This window comes from Camellia sinensis, chromosome 8, assembly GCF_055761805.1.
Source record: "Camellia sinensis isolate YWXY chromosome 8, ASM5576180v1, whole genome shotgun sequence".
Classification (NCBI taxonomy): Eukaryota; Viridiplantae; Streptophyta; class Magnoliopsida; order Ericales; family Theaceae; genus Camellia; species Camellia sinensis.
Window position 1 is genome coordinate 78,091,418 of NC_138968.1, and position 21,106 is coordinate 78,112,523.

The 21,106-nt window shown below is 47.5% G+C and overlaps 1 protein-coding gene across 1 annotated transcript; it reads right to left on the bottom strand.

Annotated features, from left to right (window-relative positions):
- Positions 1-565: 565 nt before the first annotated feature.
- Positions 566-19,591, bottom strand: LOC145789061 (uncharacterized). The gene is made up of 3 exons (XM_082885281.1): positions 19,261-19,591; positions 19,121-19,141; positions 566-864 (listed from the first exon to the last, which is right to left on the bottom strand). Exons 1-3 carry the CDS (start codon positions 19,589-19,591, stop codon positions 566-568), a joined length of 651 nt encoding a protein of 216 aa, XP_082741407.1.
- Positions 19,592-21,106: the final 1,515 nt, after the last annotated feature.

A 21,106-nucleotide genomic window follows, 5' to 3' on the forward strand; every position in this document is an offset into this window, starting at 1 on the left:
CGGAGGCGGTAGTGGTACAACGATGGTGGTGGTGGTGGTGGTGGTGGTGGTGGTGATGGCAGCGGCAGCGATAGTAATGAGGAGAGATGATAGTGGCGGTGGTTGTGAGGCGGTAGAGGTGATGGCGTGGTGGTGGTGGAGGTGATAGTAGTGGTGGTAATGTGGTGATACCGATAAAACTTTAGTTTGGAAAATGTTTTCTACCCTTTGAAAGTGAAAAAAAAAATTTCACTCAAATAGACTTATTTTTCATTGACCATAGAAAATGTTTTCCGTATTACTTTTGTTTTCCGTTGTACCAAACGGCAGAAAATGTGGAATTTCCAGCCAAACAAACAGAGCCTAAGTAAATGTCCTCCTCAGTTTCTCAATAAGTCTATAGTTGTGCTGGATTGTTGTTCCTTTAACTGTACCAGAAACCCATAAACATAATCATGCACATCAATTGTCAAAATAACAATCAATCAGTATTACTTTCGTTCTTGTTGAGATAGTCCACAATCAGTTTGAGCAAACACGAATTAAAAACAAGTAGAAAGAAAGTGAAAGGAGAGAAATAGCAGACCTAGTTGTAGTAGAGTTCGAGGCCCATGCCGTCGTGAATCTCGTAGTCCTTGAGAGTGATGTGGTCCTTGTAGACGTTGTACCATTTCTGGATCCTGATCTTGTCAGCACGAGTGCCGGTCTGAGCGGCCACGAGCTTCTTGAGGTCTCCGATGGTGTCGTCTTCGTTGCACTTCACCCTCACCTTCTTCCCCAGTCGGTCGTTCAACACCACCTCTATCATCTTCTTCTCCTCCTCCTCCTGCTGCTGCTTCAACGTCGGAGTGACGGCTGCTGAAATAAAAGCCCTAACCCTAGACGCTTCATTCAAATGCCGCAAAATAAATACAGGTAAATTACACCTTCCATCCTGCACTTTACCCAAATCTTTGGCCTGCACTTCACGCCAAATCTTACTTTGGCCAATGTCGATACTTTTATTTAATTTTTACTTCCTACTTTATTTAGTTAATAAAGTGCCAATGTCCCCTTCTCTTACTCTATTATTTAATTCTTTAATAAAATGCAGTTATGTAATAAGAATATAATTAAAATGCAGTTATGTAATAAGAATATAATTACAAATGAGAGTAATAGTCAAAAAATCATTCGTATTTTACATCAAATATAAAAGAAATGGATTTTTAATGATAAGTCCAATTTAAAAGTGTTTTAACCTAAGAAGTTCATGAAGGAATTTTTTAACCAACTTAGTCTCATGTATGTATAGTTTTATTCCATAAAGTCCATTTTCTTGATTTACACTTATGTTTTATTCCATAATGCCCTTATATTTAATTTTGATACCCTTATAAATATTTTTTCAACGATTAGCAATTTAATGATGCGAACATTCATATTTTAAAATTCACATTTATAGGAATGTAAATTGGCCCGTGGGTGGCCCGAAACCCGTCCGCGAGCTAGGGCGGGCCCGGCCCGTTGACAATGTGAATATTTACATTGACATGTTAAAATTCACATTAATAGGAGTGTAAAATTGGCCCCCGTCCCGTGGCGACGCGAAACCCGCCCGCGGCCCATGGGCGGCCCGGTCCGACCCGTTGACAATGTGAATATTCACATTGACATGTTAACATTCACATTGATAAGAGTATAAAATTGGGCAGCGACCCATGGGCGGCTAAAAGCCCGCCCGCAGCCCGGGGCGGGCCCAGCCCGGCCCGTTGACAATGTGAATATTCACATTGACATGTTAGCATTCACATTGATAGGAGTGTAAAATTATCCCGCGCCTCGTAGCTGCCTGATACCCGACAACGGCCCGTGGGCGGACCCGGCCCGGCCTGTTGACAATGTGAATGTTCACATTGACATGTTAACATTCACATTGACAAGTGTATAAAACTAGACAGCAGCCCAGGGCGGGCCCGACTCGGCCCGGCCCGGCCCGTTGACAATGTGAATATTCACGTTGACATGTTAACATTCACATTAATAGGAGTGTAAAATTGGCCCCCGTCCTGTGGTGGCGCGAAACCCGCCCGCAACCCATGGGCGGCCCGGGGCGGGCCCGGTCCGGCCCGTTGACAATGTGAATATTTACATTGACATGTTAACATTCACATTGATAAGAGTATAAAATTAGCCCGCGGCCCATGGACGGCCAAAGGCCCGCCCGCTGCCCGGGGCGGGCCCGGCCCGTCCCGTTGACAATGTGAATATTCACATTGACATGTTAACATTCACATTGATAAGAGTATAAAATTGGCCCGCAGCCCGTGGACGGCCCGAAACCTGACCGCAGCCCGAGGTGGGCTTGGCCCGACCCGTGAAACATTGATAGGAATGTAAAATTAGCCCGCGCCCCGTGGCTGCCTGAAACCCATCCACGGCCCATGGGTGACCCGGGGTGGGCCCGGCCCGACCTCTTGACAATGTGAATATTCACATTGACATGTTAACATTCACATTGATAGAAATGTAAAATTGGCCCGCAGCCCGTGGGCGGCCCGAAGCCCGATCGCAGCCCGAGGCGGGCTTGGCCCGACCCGTGACAATGTGAATATTCACATTGACATGTTAACGTTAACATTGATAGGAGTGTAAAACTTGTCCGCTGCCCGAAGCTCGCCCGCGGCCCGAGTAAGCCCGGACCCAAACCCGGGCCATCCCGGGCCGCCCATGGGCTTCGGGCCGCCCATGGGACGCGAGTCAATTTTACACTCTTATCAATGTGAATGTTAACATGTCAATGTGAATATTCACATTGTCAACAGACCGGGCCGGGCCCGCCTCAGACCGCCACGGGCCGTGGGTGTGTTTTGGGCAACCACGTGGCACGGGCTAATGTTACACTCTTATCAATGTGAATGTTAACATGTCAATGTGAATATTCACGTTGTCAACGGGTCGGGCCCACGTCGGCTCGGGGCCGGGCTTCGGGCTACCCACAGGTCACAGGCTAATTTTACACTCTTATCAATGTTAATGTTAATATGTCAATGTGAATATTCACATTATCAACGAGCCGGGCCGGGCCCGCCCTGGGCAGCGGGCGGGCTTCCGGCCGTCCACGGGCCAATTTTACACTCCTATCAATGTGAATGTTAATATGTCAATGTAAATATTCACATTGTTAACGGGCCGGACCGGGCTTGCCCCAGGCCGCCCATGGGACGCGAGTCAATTTTACACTCTTATCAATGTGAATGTTAATATGTCAATGTGAATATTCACATTGTCAACAGGCCGGGTCGGTCCCGCCCCCGGTCGCCCACGGGCCGTGGGCTAGTTTCGGGCAGTCACGGGGCGCGGGCTAATTTTATACTCTTATCAATGTGAATGTTAACATGTCAATGTGAATATTTGCATTATCAACGGGTCGGGCCGGGCCCGCCCAGGGCAGCCCACGAGCCGCAGGCGGGTTTCGGGCCGGCCACAGGCCGCGGGCTAATTTTACACTCCTATCAATGTGAATGTTAACATGTCAATGTGAATATTCACATTGTCAACGGGCCGGGCCGGGCCCACCCCGACCCGGGCCCGGGGTTCCCACGGGTCATGGGCCAATTTTATACTCTTGTCAATGTTAATGTTAATGTTAATGTTAATGTTAATGTTAATATGTCAATGTGAATATTCATATTGTGAACGGGCCGGCCCGGGCCCGCCCCGGGCGACGGGCTGGTTTCGGGCCGCCCACGGGCCGCAGGCCAATTTTACACTCATATCAACGTGAATGTTAACTTGTCAATGTGAATATTTATATTATCAACGGGCCGGGTCGAGCCTATTTTTTTTGTTTCTGGGCCGGCCCGGCCCGACTCGAATTTTTCCCGGCACCCACAAGGATCGACATGAGCCGGGCACCTACACATTGACGATATAAACATTTATATTGACGGTGTGAACATTCACATTAAGGGTATTTTGGTAATTATGTCACCCATAGGACTTATTGAAACATAAGAAAATAATGTGAACTAAATGGAACATAAGTAGATGAAAAGAGTATTTTGGTCTTCTTATCTCAAATTGGACCTAATGGAATAGTCAAAAAGAATATGGGTTGGATGGAATAAAGCTCTTAGAAAATGGATTTATCAAAAAAGTTTCCTAAAAAAAATATAAATTTTTAAATAAAATTAAATATAAAAAAAAAAAGACAGTAGTGAAATTGAAGATAAAGGAAGAGAAATAAATAGAAAATTGTGTTACTGTGAAAAATAGAGTATCGTCATTTCAATTTATGCAAAATCTTAATTCATCTTCTTAATCACTCACAATTTGCGTTTGTTTTAACCTGATACAATTTGATGTAAATTTTTTAGACCAAGTGTGTATTGGTAGAAAATGGGAATGATTTTCCTCTTTCACTCTCATTTTGTAGTCACATTCTTGTCACATGTTTGGATTCTGTTAAAGATTTAAACAATAGAGTAACAGAAGGATGACATTAACACTTGTGTACGGGGAGCAAATATTCCGGCGTGCCCGTATTCCTTTCTTCCGAGCTCCGTCGATGTCCGATCACCTGCGAGCAAGTAATGATGAGCTACTCGGCGATGTGTGGCCGGAAAAACCCTCCGACGGTCAAGTTAGCACACACCTTAGAGGGAATAGAGAGAAGGGAGAGAGTGTTTTAGTGTAAGGATTTCTTACAGATATGTTCGTGTCGCGTATGGGGGGCGCAGACATGCTTATATACCTTCTGAGCCCCATATCCACTCCCTGTCATCTCCTGACACGTGGCTCTGCTATCCCATCTGTCAGCATAAACCATGTCATTCATCACCTGCTCTCAACTGCCTGTCAGCACAGCTGGAGCTCGGCAGCCGAGCTGCCCTTCCTCGGTCATACCATGCTTCATACCTCAAGCGCCTAACCGGATAGACACACGGAGGACCGGGCTTAGCGGCATCCCGGCCGAGCCTAGCCCGGATACTTCGATCGGCCTTCCTGCCGACCATACAGTCTCCTCGGCTGACCATGCCTTTCCCGGCACTGGCCACTCAACTTCTTCGGTTGTCCATGCCTTCCTGGGCGCCGGTCACTCGGTGAATCCGGCTTTGGCCATCCTCGGACCGGGCACCCTGGTCCGACCGAGCACTGCCTTACCGAGCAGTTTCTGTCCGGTCCGGGGTGACACTCAGCCCGTACTCTGCCCGGCCCAAATTCTGGCAGCCCACTTTGGGTAAAAAGTCGATCGTCTCGGACCTATGCACCGTTGGGCCCTCAACTTGCTCGGTCGATATCTCGGCCCAACTCCAGATCATAAATTACCCTCTCAATTGCCCCTTAATTCCGTCCGCGGAAGCGTGACTGGGATTACCCACTTCGACCGAGATAACATTTATCTGGTCGTCAAGATGCCAAGCCTTCATCGAGCTAATCTGCTATCCTTCCCCGGTCATGTTCCTCGGCTTAAAGCCTTTTCGTCGAAAGTAGCTCGGCTGGCTCTTCGTCTCTTCATCCCGTCGCTTTAATCTTGACGTAGCCATAAATGGGGACACGTGGCGAGCTCCCATTGGTCATCGAGAAGCCAACCCGCCGTTCTTGTCAGATTTTTGAATTTGGGCGGCCTTTCACCCTTACATATACATCATCCTCCTCAAGCCATTTTTTTCCTACTGCCTTTATACTACCTGACGATCCAGAGCTCAAGCCCTCTCCTCTATCTCGACTGCCATTTCTCATTCTTGGAAGAACTGCCCCCAACCTCCAAAGGTAAGGTTTTCGATCCCCCTAGTTGCTATTTTCTTTCATTTTACACACATTAGGGCATAAAAACATAGCATTTAGGGCAAAGGCCATGGAATCCGTCCCAAACGCCCCAACTGTTCTTGGTGTTCTTCGTCTTCCTGAAGAACACTGAAGAACTGGGGTGAACCGGGCTTGGGGCCTTCTTTTGATCCAAAAAACCGACCAAACCGGGATAACAACATGTTTGTTTCAACCAAGGCGAAAACCGAGATAACAAAAAGGACTTGGCCGTTCAACCGGGCTAACATCTGGTCCGCTTGGGCGACCGGGCTCCTTAGATAGAATAGACAACCGAGGTGGTTTGGCACACTTAATGACCGAGCTAAATCCAGCACCTTCGCGCGACCGCGCTAACACTTGCCATCCTTTTCCTGCAGAGTCCAAGGGGACCACTGTCATTCCTGAGGCTCTCAGGACCGGGCAACATCCAATACCCAGAGCCAAACCCCTCAGCCGGGATACATTAAGCCGGCCAAAAATGGGGAAGTTCCGCTTCCTAGTGGATACTCCGGCTGCGCTGGCTACGTTCAGGGAGGAGTACGGCGTCCCGGCCGATGTCCACCTGCAGCTCGCAGAAGAGGAGACCACACCTTGGGGTAGGGAGGAGTGCCCCTTCACCGTGCTATCCATCGTTGAAGGGGGTCTTCGTTTCCCGCTCAACCCTCTCATAACCGAGTTCCTCCGCCGCACCGGGCTGGCACCCACACAGGTGTCCACCAACACTTATAGAATAATCAACGGCGTTCACGAATTGAACCAACGGCTAGGCACCAACTTAGGCCTAGCCGAGATATTGAGGCAATACACAATGGGCCACACCGGTGACGGCCTAGCTTACTACTTGAAAATAAGACCGGGCAAGGAAAAAATCGTAACCGGCACCCCGGATAAAGATATGCACGACGATGATTTTTTCTAGGTGTCCGGCAATTACGAAACAGCCGAGGTACCGGGCTGGCGCATAAGCAAGGACTTCGGTTCTTCATGTAAGCCACTCAAACTTGCTCGGTGAACTTAATTCTTTAGTTTCACTAATCGGTTTCCCTGTTTCTTTTGCAACTATCCAAGCCTTGCAAGCCAACTACCAGTTCCCCAACGTCGAAGCAATTCGGGCCGTGCTAAGGTACCGTCACCGGGATTGCAACGATTTACTCGGCTATACCCCGACGTACCGGTATTCTGCCCCGCGCCGGAGTAGAGTAACCGACTTCCTCAGAGCTCCTTCGCCACCTCCAGATCCAACCCTACCAGACGTCCCATTAATCCGGTTAACCGACGAGCAAGAAATGGCCAAAAGATCTCGGATCAAAAACCTTCTAACCGCGACCTCAGCCGAGATACCGAGCGTAACTACCCGCTCCCCGGCTGCCGGTCAATCGAGTGCAGCCGTGGTAGCCCTTGCTTCTCCAGCTCCAGCTGCCGGGCAATCTGCCAGAGAAGCGCGCCGGGCTGGAAAAAGACCAAGGGCAGATCCCTCCGTCGAGCTCGTCGCCGAGCTGACAACCGAACATCCAGCTGAAACTCCTGCTCCCGTGCCCGCTTGGCGTCCTCAGCTGAAGCACCGGGGACAGGACATCCCGGCGACTGCTTCGATCAAGGCTGACAAAGAACACTTGCTCGCCTTCGATCTCTCCAAAGCATTTCTCCTACCGGGCGACGTGGTAGGCAGTGACCACGTCCCTGACACCCGGCTGGTAAAATCTTCCGTGAAGTCCATGGCCAGGGTAAGTCGGCGTTCTTTTTAACATTTCACAAGTGTTTGCTCGGTCCTTCTTGCTCGGTCCCCTTTCTGATGTACTTTGCTTCTTTGTGCAGGCCATTCAGAAACAACATTTGGTCTTGGAGCGCATCCACCGGCTTAGGCAGAAAGCTAATGACACTGCCAGCCAGGTTGAAAGCCTTCAAGCCGAGCTCGGCCGGGGTAAAGCTTCTCTCGAGATGGCCAACAATGATAATAACAGGCTGCTCGGTCAACTGAATGCAGCCGAGAAAAAACATAGCGAGCTCCAGGCCGAGGTTGACACTCTGAAGAAGGAGAAGAGGAAGGCTTGCCGGGCTGCCAACAACGCGGGTTTCAACGAGGCCGAGAAGAATTACCAGAAGCAAGTCTTTGCAACACAAGACATATACTTCAAGGCTGGCTGGAAATCCGCTTGCGAACAGCTCGGCCAGGGCTCTGACACCGACGTTTTTGCCAATCCTCCCAAAGCTTCACTACCGGTCTATCTCGTGCCATATGCCAACGATGTTTTCAGCGCTTTACAGACTGAGGCCGAGGAGGGACTTGAAGATGGGGACGGGGAGACAGATTCTGAGGAAGAAGAGGCCGAAGTGCAAGAGCAGCCCGGCAATGAGGAGCCCGGTGAACAAGATACCGGTCCAACCGTTGACCTTGAAGCCGGCGAGGACGAATTCACTCATCTATCCCCTCTAGTTTAATTTTCTTCTCTTTTGTATTTTTGCTTTCAACACTGCTGATGTAACCGGGCTTGGTTCCCACTTTTTGTAATGAATTTCTTATCAATGAAAATTCAAATTTTTGCAAGTGTATGCACGGTTGTAATCAGTTCTGTCTTCAGGAAAACATCTCGGTATAACTCATCGAACCGGAATACATAACACGGTCTAAGTACTTCAGTAGAACAAGACCAATTCATGAACCGAAATAGCCATCTCGGCTGTAACAAAGTTGAACAAATCAACACTTCCAACCGGAATACACCATCTCGGTTGGGAATCCAAAGTTGGACAAAACGCCAACTCTTCCAACCGGAGTACAACATCTCGGTTGGGAATCCTAAGTTGGACAAAACACCAACTCTTCCAACCGGAGTACACCATCTCGGTTGGGAATCCAAAGTTGGGCAAGACACAAACTCTTCCAACCAGAGTACATCATCTCGGTTGGGAATCCTAAGTTGGACAAAACACCAACTCTTCCAACCGGAGTACACCATCTCGGTTGGGAATCCAAAGTTGGGCAAGACACCAACTCTTCCAACCGGAGTACATCATCTCGGTTGGGAATCCAAAGTTGGGCAAGACACCAACTCTTCCAACCGGAGTACATCATCTCGGTTGGGAATCCAAAGTTGGGCAAGACACCAACTCTTCCAACCGGAGTACATCATCTCGGTTGGGAATCCAAAGTTGGGCAAGACACCAACTCTCCAACCGGAGTACATCATCTCGGTCCGTAACATAAAAATAATAATCCAAGTGCTAATGCAAAATGACTTCTATAATTTGACAAAAAGAATTACATTCTGCTTTGCAAGCCAAAAAATTGCTTTACAAAAAGAGGAAAGTAAAAAGCTTAAAAATAATACAATTTCAAGTTGGCCGCATTCCATGGCCGGGGTATGGCTCTTCCCTCTAGATCCTCCAAGTGGTAAGCCCCCTTGCCAGCCAGACCAGTGATCTTGTAGGGTCCTTCCCAATTTGCCCCTAGTTTGCCTTCTCCTGGCACCAGGGTGTTGCCCATAATCTTCCTCAAAACCCAATCCCCAACTTTGAACGGTCTGGGGTGCACTGTCTTGTTATACTTCTTGGAGAGCTCTTGTTGGTAGGCGGCCACATGGATGAGGGCTTTCTCCCGGCGCTCTTCCGCTAGGTCCAGCTCCAAGGCAATAGCCTCGGCATTTAGCTCGGGCTCAAAACTCTCGGTTCTGAGGGTAGGTATTTCAACTTCCAAGGGTATGACCGCCTCCATGCCGTAAGCCAAAGCAAATGGAGTTTCCCCGGTTGAACGTCGCGGGGTTGTTCGGTATGCCCAAAGTACACTGGGCAATTCCTCAGCCCACTTGCCCTTGGCCTTTTCCAGCCGTTTCTTCAACCCATCCAGGATAGTCTTGTTCGACGCTTTGGCTTGACCATTGGACTGCGGGTAGGCCGGGGTGGAGTTGTAGAATTCTATCTTCAGATCTTCACAAAATCCTCTGAATAGGCGACCGTCAAACTGGGTGCCGTTGTCAGAGATCAAAATTTTGGGGACGCCAAACCGCGTGACAACGTTCTGCCAGACAAATCGCTTCACGTCTTTCTCTTTGATGGTTGCCAAGGGCTCAGCTTCAACCCACTTTGTGAAGTAATCTGTGGCCGCGATGAAGAATTTCCGGTTGCCCGGTGCTGTTGGCAATGGTCCCACTATATCTAGCCCCCACATGGCGAAAGACCAAGGACTGGTGAGGGGAAGAAGTTCCCTGGCAGGCTGCTGGATCTGATGGGCGAATTTCTGGCATTTCTCGCACTTGCGGACATATTTTTGCGCGTCGGCCTGCATGCACGGCCACCAGTATCCCTGTGAAATAGCTCGGTAGGCCAAGGACCTACCCCCGATGTGGCTGCCACAAATGCCTTCATGAATTTCAAACAAGAAGGCCTCCACACTGTTCGGGTGCACGCACTTGAGATAAGGACCGGTGAAGGACTTCTTATACAACGCGCCTGATGGAGAGAGCCAAAACCGCTCGGACTTCACCCGGATTTTGTGTGCTTCTTTCTTGTCCGTTGGAAGAGTCCGGTCTCTGAGGAACAAAATCAAGGGGTCCATCCATGAAGGACCTAGCTCGGCGCAGAGTACATCCGTCTGCCCGGCGTTTTCAATGCTCGGCCGCGGAAGAAAGTCAATCAACAGGGGGTTTGGAGACGTGCTATCTACCATGGAAGCGAGGCCGGCGAGTTCATCAGCCCGGCTGTTTTCTTCCCGGCCAATCCGCTGGACTCTGATTGCCTCAAACTGCTTGATATGGTCCCTGACCAGAGCTTGGTACTTCGCCATCCTGTCGTCCTTTGCTTCATAAATCCCTGAAACTTGGTTAACCACAAGCTGGGAATCACTATATACCAGAAGCTTGGCAGCCTTCATTTGAATTGCGCTCTTGAGCCCAGCAAGAAGCGCCTCGTACTCAGCCTCGTTGTTAGACGCCGGGAAGCCGAGTGTGATAGAATGCTCAATGGTTAGGCCGTCCGGGGATATAAGAACGATACCTAGGCCGGCACCATGACGGTTGGACGCTCCATCAACAAAAAGCTTCCACATGTCCCCCACAAAAAGCTTCCAGCAGTCAGATGGGTCCTGAGAGTTGCGAAGGGCAATGGGATCACAACTGCTCGGCTGTGCGGTGTCAAGTTTGGTGTTGACCGGTTCAAATTCAGTGCCCCTTGGTGATTCGACACCGGACTCAGCAAGTTGGTCCGTAATGCCCAAGTCCGTAGGCGAATCACCAGGTTGCGGTGTGAAGCCGGCCGCAGGTTCTGAGCTGCCTGGAACCATTCCTCCCCCCCTTGAGGATTCTGCACCGGACTCAGCAAGTTGGTGCAGAATGCCCAAGTCCGTAGGCGAATCATCAAGTTCTGAGCTGTGTGGAACCATTCCTTCCCCCCTTGGTGATGCGGTACCGGACAGAGTGGATGGGTTGGTGATACACAACTCCGTCATCGCAGCACCGGGAGGTATTACCGTGCAAACTGAGGGAATTTCGATGGTGCGCGCTAACTTTGCGGCGCGACCTTCTGCCGCTGGTAGTTCCTCGGTTGGCATTGTGTGCGTCTCATCATCTGCCTCGGCAATGTCGACCGGGCATACCGGATGAGTGCCAGGTGAGAACTCGGCAACAAAATCGGCCAAGGTTTGGGCTTTGATCGCGGTGCGCGGCTGGAACTTCACATCGAACTGTCCCAACTCGACCGCCCATTTTAAAATTCGGCCTGAAAAATCTGCGCGCTCAAACAAGGCCTTGAGGGGGAACTCGGTCAGTACGACGATGGTATGGGCGTGAAAATAGTGTGCCAATTTCCTCGAAGCCATCATCAGTGCCAACGCAAGCTTTTCCAGCGGCAAGTACCTCGTCTCAGCCGGCAGCAAGGTCTTACTTACGTAAAAAATTGGGAGGTGCTTGATTCCTTCAGCCCGGACTAACACCGCACTTACTGCGTGCTGGGAGACGGCAAGGTAAAGGTAGAGTTCCTCACCGGGCTCTGGTGTAACCAACAGCGGCGGAGAAGACAAATAATCTTTGAGCTCGGCCAAAGCTCGGTCACACTCGTCATCCCATGAGAACTTTGACTTCAATGCTTGAAAGAAAGGGCGGCAGCGATCTGATAACCGGCTTATAAATCGATTAAGCGCGGCGGCCATCCCGGCCAGATGCTGCACATCCTTAGCCGAGCTGGGTTGTTTCAATTCTTGCACGGCTCTGATCTGAGTAGGGTCTGCTTCGATGCCTCGGTTCGTGACTAAGAATCCCAAAAATTTCCCGGATCCCACGTCAAAGGCACACTTCGAGGCGTTCAAGCGCAGCTTGTGCTTCTTCAGAATGGCGAACATCTCGGCTAAGTCGGACAAATGGTGTGCCTCATGTCGGCTCTTTACCACCATATCATCGATGTAAGCCTCCATTGTCCGACCGAGCAAAGGAGCGAACATTTTGGTCACCATCCTCTGAAAGGTTGCCCCGGCGTTTTTCAAACCAAAGGGCATAACTCGATAGCAGAAGAGTCCCCTTGGAGTCGTGAAAGAGGTGATCTCTTGGTCAGGCCCATGCATGGCAATCTGGTGATAGCCGCGGTACGCATCCAAGAAACTGAGCCGATTGTGTCCAGCCGTCAAATCCACTAGCTGGTCAATGCGCGGCAAAGGGAAGCTGTCTTTCGGACAAGCTCGGTTGACTGTCTTGTAGTCGACACAAACTCGCCACTTTCCATTTTTCTTGGGCACCACTACCGTGTTGGAAATCCACCGAGGGTAGTGCACTTCCTGTATTGCTCGTGCCTCAAGCAAGTTCTTTACCTCCTCTGCTACTACCTCGGCGTGATGCAGCGCCGATCTCCTTGTTCGCTGGATGACTGGCTTTGCTCCAGGGAAGACATTGAGGTGATGGCAGATAAAGCTTGGGTCAAGACCAGGCATGTCGTAGGGCGACCATGCAAAAACTTCGATGTTCGCCATCAAAAACTCAATCATCTCGGTTCTCTCCATGGCCGAGAGACTTGAACCGAGCAAGAAGAATCTGTCCGGCTGCTCGGCATCAATCCGCACCTCAACCAATTCTTCAACAGCCTTGTCTTCTGCTTTGGTGCCAACATCATCCAAGACACTCCGGTCCTCCGGTCCCTCGATCATTTGAACGAATCCTTTGGCAGCCCGGCTCCCGTTGACCGCCACGAAGCACTGTTTGGACATGACCTGATCACCCCAAATCTCCTCGATTGCCCCCATAGCCGAGGGGAATCTCATCACCTGGTGGTAGGTCGATGCTACGGCTTGCATGGCGTGAAGCCATCCTCTTCCAAGGATAAGGTTGTACGTTGATGGCACTTGTAGCACCCAAAACTCCACTTGCTTGACCACGGATCCCGCTTTGACCGGCAGGATAATCTTTCCCAATGGCCACTCCGGCTGCGAGTTAAATCCAACCAGTGGCGAAGTGGCCGGAGCCAAGTCTGTCTCACGGAGTTTGAGCTGCTTGAACGCATCATAATACATGATCTCGACCGAGCTTCCCTGATCGATCAAGATCCGTCTAACATCAAATTCTTTGACGCGTAATGTTACTACAAGAGCATCGTTGTGCGGCGTCTGGATACGCTCTAAATCCCTTGAGGTGAAACTAATCACATCTTTCTCCTCTGTCTTCCCCCTTTTGATGGCAGGCTGTACAGACAAAACTTCCCTCATATGCTCTGCCTTCTTGATCATGCCCCGGAGTTCGCAAACGCGCTCCGGTTCCACGATGTCGTGGATGACATTAATAACTCCTTGTGGTGGTGCATCTCGGTCATCCTGTCCCCTGGGATCGACCGGAGCCTGATTTGGTTTCACGCCGCCATCAATGTAAAGGTCCAAATGCCCGGCCGCAACCAATTCTTCCAAATGTTGTCGCAAAGGCAAACAATCCTCAGTCCGGTGGCCCCTCTCCCGGTGAAACGTACAACGATACCGCGGATTGTACCCCTTTTGTCCATCGCCCAACTTAGCAGGAAACCGGACATACTCCTCGTCTCGGATTTCGCTAAGTATGCGATAGATTGGAATCTTGAAGACCGTGGTTATGCCAGTCCTTGCCTTCATTCTCCTGTTTGCGTCCTCAACGTCATCACGGGGGTAGTCATCCCGGTCATTCCGACGTCCTCTACCCCGGTTTTTACGATTTGAACCTCGGTCTGACTCCTCTGCTCGGTCATTTGAGCGGCTGGACTCTTGCCCAACTGCGTGCACTTTGCCTGCTGTCTTCTTGTCTGTTCCGACCGGAGTGGCCTTCACGGTGGAAGCTGACGCATCATCCTCTACTCGGATGTGCTCATTGATGCGCTGCATGAGCTGGCCCATGGAGGTCGGTTGGTGCATGGTAAGCGAGTCCCGCAGTCTATGTCCGACCGGGAGACCACGCTTATATTGCGTGATTGCAAGGTTGACCGGGCAATCCAGGATCTCGTTGAAGGTCTCCCAATACCTTGAATTGTATGCCTTCAGTGTGTCGCACGGTTCCATCTTGACACTCAGCAAGTGATCGACTTCCTTTGGCGTTTTTGTGTTAGTTTTGAAGCGCGTAACAAACGCTTCGGCCAACTGATGCCACCGTTGTATGCTCCCTTCCGGCAACCTCTCAAACCACTTTAAGCCCAGCTCACCTAAACTGGACGGGAAGATTAGGTACATAAGTCCGTCATTTCGCCTATGTCCGGCCATGACCTGACGGAAGTGGCTCACATGCATATAAGGATCGGTTTTGCCGTCGTAAAGCGTGAACTTAGGCTGGTGGAAGCCTGCCGGAAGCGGTGTTGTTTCTATTTCCAGGGAAAATGGGGTGGCACTCAGCCTGGCCAGGTCTGTATCTTCAAATATTGGCACTGCTTGGCGGGGTGGAGGCATTCCGACCTCCTCGCTGGCATGAACCCCATAGGAGAGCCGCTGGAAAGCTGGTATTCTTTGAGCTTCGCGCCGGCGAGCCCGCTCCCTTAACACTGCCCGTAGGTCCTCTGACTGAGCAGAATAAGAGTACCTCGACGTCGTCGCCGGACGTGAGGGTTTGTAGGTACTGTCTTGCGCGCTAGACTTTTCTGCATGCATGTCGGAATCACCAACCTGGTAACTCCTGGTGATGGAAATGGACTGAGTACGTCGCTGACTCTGATCGCCTGACCGGCGGGACGGGGTGCGCTCACTGTGGTCTCCCACTCCAGCTACACCTTTCCCTTTGACATGCCGCTTAAGATCCTCCATCTCCGCCGCCATCCTCCTGATAACAGCGTCTTGGTCCTTTAACTTGCTCTCCAGTCGCCTGGCGTGTGAGTCTCTCCGCCGGTGACCGTCCGGACTCCGTGAACGCCCATGACTCCTTCCGCGCTTATCCCGCGCGTCTCCTGACTGTCCTCCAGTAGGCGTCCCCAAGTCTGCCATTGGATGGACGGCAGGAGGTCCCTCTCTCCTCCGGGTATACTCCGGGGTGGCTCCGTCGATGGCGGACAACGGGAACTCGTCGTTGTTCGCCATGGACGGCGATCAGATGAACCTGGAAGACAAGGTTTTGTCTGAGAACTTCCCACAGACGGCGCCAATTGTACGGGGAGCAAATATTCCGGCGTGCCCGTATTCCTTTCTTCCGAGCTCCGTCGATGTCCGATCACCTGCGAGCAAGTAATGATGAGCTACCCGGCGGTGTGTGGCCGGAAAAACCCTCCGACGGTCAAGTTAGCACACACCTTAGAGGGAATAGAGAGAAGGGAGAGAGTGTTTTAGTGTAAGGATTTCTTACAGATATGTTCGTGTCGCGTATGGGGGGCGCAGACATGCTTATATACCTTCTGAGCCCCATATCCACTCCCTGTCATCTCCTGACACGTGGCTCTGCTATCCCATCTGTCAGCATAAACCATGCCATTCATCACCTGCTCTCAACTGCCTGTCAGCACAGCTGGAGCTCGGCAGCCGAGTTGCCCTTCCTCGGTCATACCATGCTTCATACCTCATGCGCCTAACCGGATAGACACACGGAGGACCGGGCTAAGCGGCATCCCGGCCGAGCCTAGCCCGGATACTTCGATCGGCCTTCCTGCCGACCATACAGTCTCCTCGGCTGACCATGCCTTTCCGGGCACCGGCCACTCAACTTCTTCGGTTGTCCATGCCTTCCTGGGCGCCGGTCACTCGGTCAATCCGGCTTTGGCCATCCTCGGACCGGGCACCCTGGTCCGACCGAGCACTGCCTTACCGAGCAGTTTCTGTCCGGTCCGGGGTGACACTCAGCCCGTACTCTGCCCGGCCCAAATTCTGGCAGCCCACTTTGGGTAAAAAGTCGATCGTCTCGGACCTATGCACCGTTGGGCCCTCAACTTGCTCGGTCGATATCTCGGCCCAACTCCAGATCATAAATTACCCTCTCAACTTGTATAGAACTAAAGTAGGATTTTGATCTAAATTGCAAAGGATATCACGATTTTATGTGCAGAGACCATAGTGAGATTTGGAATAAAGTGTAAGAATACAAAATGTAATTTACCCATAAATAAATTACACTCACAGATTTGAAAAAACAAAAAATACAATTCATTCCAAAATATGATATAATTATATTGACCTTCTCTTTTTAATAAAATTAAATACATATTTTAGTAAAAAATATAGGGCAAATTATACTAATGGTCTCTATAGTTTGGGACTTGTATCATTTTAGTCTTTGACTTTTCAACAGTAACACATTTGACCTTGAATTTTGAATTTTATTCCAAACAAGGACAATTGAATATACCATTGCTTAATTTCAATGGCAAAATCGTCAATTTGATAAAATATAAACTAATTTGACAAAAATAAATGTTAAAAAAATATTTTTAATTAAAAATTATTTCTACCCACTAAGGATAAAATTATGTAAAATTGATAAATCTTATACACATTTATTTTTTTTATCAAATTAATTTTTATTATGTGTTTAGATAATGATCGTATAATAGCTATTTGTTTTCATTTTCATTAAATTAGTTTATATTTTTTCAAAAGTCAAATATGACAACAACTTTGATATCATTATTAAACCAATCCATTAAATCAAAAAATCTAAAATTAAAAATATTTCATATATTAAATATATCGATTACACATTAAAATCCTAACAACCATCCATTACGTAATCATCATCTAAACACATAATAAAAATTAATTTAGTAAAAAAATAAATAAATAAAATGTCTAAAACATTTAGGGTGTGTTTGGTAACGTTTACGTTTTCAGTTTATATTTACAAAAATTTTATAAACTGGTTTTTGTTTATTTTTAGAAAAACATAAATTACAAACGCGTTTGATAATTGACAAAATGTTTAAAAAAATTTAAAAATATAAAAAAGAGTAAGAAATGGCAAGTGGTGGCAAGTGGTGGCGAAAGACGGTGTTGCAAAGTGGTGACGGTGGATGGTGGGTAGCTGGTGCTGGTGGGTGGGTGGTTGTGGCCGGTGGGTGGGTGACGGTGGCGGGTAGTGGGTGGTGGTGATTGTGGCAGGTGGGTAGCGGATGGCGGGTGGTGCTGGGTGGTGGCGGGTAGGTGGCGGGCGGTGACGGTGGGTGGGTGGGTGACGGTGGCTGGTGGTGGGTGGTAGCGAGTGGGTAGTGGTGGCGGGTGGTGGTGGCAGGTGGGTGGCGGGTGGTGGTGGGTGGTGATGGTGGGTGGGTGGGTGACGGTGACGGGTGGTATCGAGTGGGTGGTGGTGGTGATGGGTGGTGGGTGGTGGTGGCAGGTGGGTGGCGGATGGTGGGTGGTTGTGGGTGGTGGCGGGTAGGTGGCGGCGGTGGTGGTGGTGGGTGGGTGGGTGACGATGGCGGGTGGTAGGTGGTAACGAGTGGGTGGTGGTGGTGGTGGGTGGTGGTGGCGGGTGGGTTGCAGGTGGCTGGTGGTGACAAGTGGGTGGTGAGTGATGGTGGCAAATAGATGGCGGGTGGTGGTGGCGGGCGGTGGATTGTAGTAGCGGGTGGTGGGTGGTGGTGGTGGTGGCGAGGGGTGGGTGGTGGTGGCGAGTGGGTGGCAGGTGGGTGGTGGTGGTGGTGGCGAGTGGGTGGCAGGTGGTGGTGGATGGTGGTGACAGGTGGGTGGCGAGTGGTGGTGGTGGTGGGTGAGTAGTGGGTGGTGGTGGTGGAAGACGGTGGTGGAAAATGGTTGTGGGTGGTGGCTAGTGTCGGGTGATAAAAAAAAAAAAAACTCAAAACTCAAAATGGAAACATATTTTTTGTATTTTCATTTTTTTGCCAAATTTATAAACTGAGACTACTGATTTATAAATCAAAAATTTTACCAAACAAATTTTTATTTGAGTTTTAAAATTTTTTGTAAATATAAACCGAAAACTGAAAACGTACGATACCTTATCAATTTTACATAATTTTATCTTTCGTAGGTAGAAATAATTTTTAAAAATATTTTTTTGACATTTATTTTTGTCAAATTAGTTTATATTTTGTCAAATTGACAATTTTGCCATTGAAATTAAGTAATGGTATCTTCAATTGTCCTTATTTGGAACAAGATTCAAAATTTAGGGTTAAATATGCCACAATTGAAAAGTTTTCGTAGGTAGAAATTATTTTAAAAAATATTTTTTTGACATTTATTTTGTCAAATTAGTTTATATTTTGTCAAATTGACAATTTTGCCATTGAAATTAAGCAATGGTATCTTCAATTGTTCTTATTTAGAACAAGATTCAAAATTCAGGATTAAATATGTCACAATTGAAAAGTTAATGATCAAAATAACACAAGCCCCAAACTATAGAGACTGTTAGTGTAATTCGCCCAAACATATGATAATATCATTTTTTCTATCCATACGAATCATGAATCGTTAATAAAAAAATAGTATAAATTTAACTTACCTCCTCTGAGGTTTCTGACAAATATAGGGACCTCTCCTATGATTTTAATAATTACAAAAACCTCTCATACTTTAATTGATAATATCAAAATTCTGTCAATTTAGCACAAACGACATTATTTTTCTATACAAAATAACCATATTGTCCCTTCATTTAAGTGCGAAAAGATGAAATGACTATTTGTTCACTTCTTCATACAATCTTATTGTGCACCTCATTCTATTTGATAATTACTTACCTTATCTTCGGGCTATTTTGGAAAGATAGTTATAATTAACTTTTTAGTGAAAAGCTACTTATAAACAGTTTATAAGCAACTTTTTTATGAGAAAGGAAGTAAGTTATAATATAAGAAACTTTTTTATGAAAGATGAAGTGAGTTATAATATGGGAAGTGTCTTCATCTCCTTTATTTCCGTGTTTCCACTCCACTACACCTAATTTCTATCTACTCCGTCATCCTCCTCAAATTCTCCATTGCCACCAACCTTCAACTTCACCACCTCCAACTGTCAAAGGCAAATTCACTAGACCCACGGCAATATCAATCTTAGAGGTGTCCTCCGGCTTTCTCTTCCTCACCGCCAACAACCTTCTCTCTCTCTCTCTCCCAACGGTGAAATCAAACCCTCCACTCTGTCTCTTCTCTCTTTCCCTCCCTCCCTCGCGACAATGCTCTCTTCTCCCTTTGCCTTCCTCATGTCCATACGAGCATTCTCATAATAACATAACGAGATGAAAGACAAAGAGGGAAGAGGGAAATGTAGATCTGATGATCCCTTGTCACAATAACCCATTTTGTCTAAACCATTGCAAGACCCGTCGATGACAGGCGCCTCTTGCTCTCTTTTACAACCATGGCACAAAGATCCATCAATGATTTTTATAGAAGACCCATCAATGGGCGATGGAGGTAGAAGAAGAGTTAAAGCCGCAGCACTGGTGTATTCAACCCACATTAAAGTAGCTTTCTTGTAATTCCCAGCTTTTCAGGCTCTCTCTCTCTCTCTCTCTCTCTCTACAAGTGGGTTGGCTTTTTGACTATTTGAGTCTGGGCTCAAAAGTTTGGTTTGAGAAAGACTTTTTGACTTTTTGATTTTTTTGATTTTTTTTGTGAAAGAAAAGTGTAATGATTATGGCTTGAATGTGATGTTTTGTCTGTTATGGCTCAAATAGCCTATTCTGTCTTTTGTGGCTCAAAGAGTCAAAAGAGTCCAAATGAGCTCTTCCTAAACGACACCTAAAATAGGTATCTATAATTTGAGTTAGTTTACATGTCTTACAACAAATGCTATTGAAAATTTTAGTAAATGTTTTTGCAAGTTATATGCAATATCTTTGAATGTAAGTAATACAGCTAGTATTCTGATAAATAAATAAAAAAATAGTAATACAGTTGGTATTATCTATTAGAATACTGGGGATTTGGATGTATATGTACAGTAAATTAAGTTTAATCTGTGTTGTTTTTGGAGCTACCTAGTTGAGGAATTGAATTAAAGATGGCTTTGAGTGATTTTAGGTTCTAATATAGAAGGTAGATCTCGCTGCATAATTTAAGTTTTGAATTTTATTATTTATGCATATGTGAATTGATGGATTTATACACATTTGAAGATCTCTCTGATCAAATAGATTTTATTTATTTATTTTTTTTTTGGGGGGGGGGGGGAGGGGTTTAAGAAAATTGGTGTATTCTTTGATTCTTGAGGTTTTAGAACTGTGGATTGTAAAGATTGGTAACCCAATTCATGGAGTGTTTCAAGACATTACGGGCATTTCAGTATTTATCTTTAATGACATTAACTACTTCTATTAGTAGTGTGAACGACAGTCAAAAAATGAGGAAATTTTGATATTGTCAGTTTAAGTAAGGGAGATTTCTGTAATTATTTAAACCACAGAGGAGGTCCCTATATTTGTCAAAAATCTTAGGAGGATAAGTATAATTTATCCAAAAAAAAAACTATAGTATCATGTGAATTAAAATATTGAAAGAAATTGACGTAACTATATCAAAAGTATCGAGTGTAATTTAGCCCCTACAAAAAACTCAAGCGGAGAATGAGGGACTGCTTGGTCCACTGTATCTGAACCGCATATAACATCTCTAATGTATTTGTTAAACCCATTGGTAATGTCGGGCAATAACAATTAGCAAACTTGTACTTTTGTATTCTGCTCCACTAGATACATTTAATTATGTTGTTAGTAGGTTTGCTAATAAGCTCATTGCAGTAACAAGCCAGTTAGTACAAAGAGAAAAGAGAGCGAGAGAGATGGGTGGAGAGAGAGAATGTGAACATGAGTGTGATGGAATGAATGGATGGGACGAGGCTAGGGGTGTAATTTTTGTCCGGTCCATACGGGCTCGAGCCATATCGGGCCTTGCGGGCTCTCATCAAAAATTGGATTGGACCGGACCGGGTCGTAGGTCCAAAAACTTAGGCCCAAGCCCAGGTCCATGGATATTC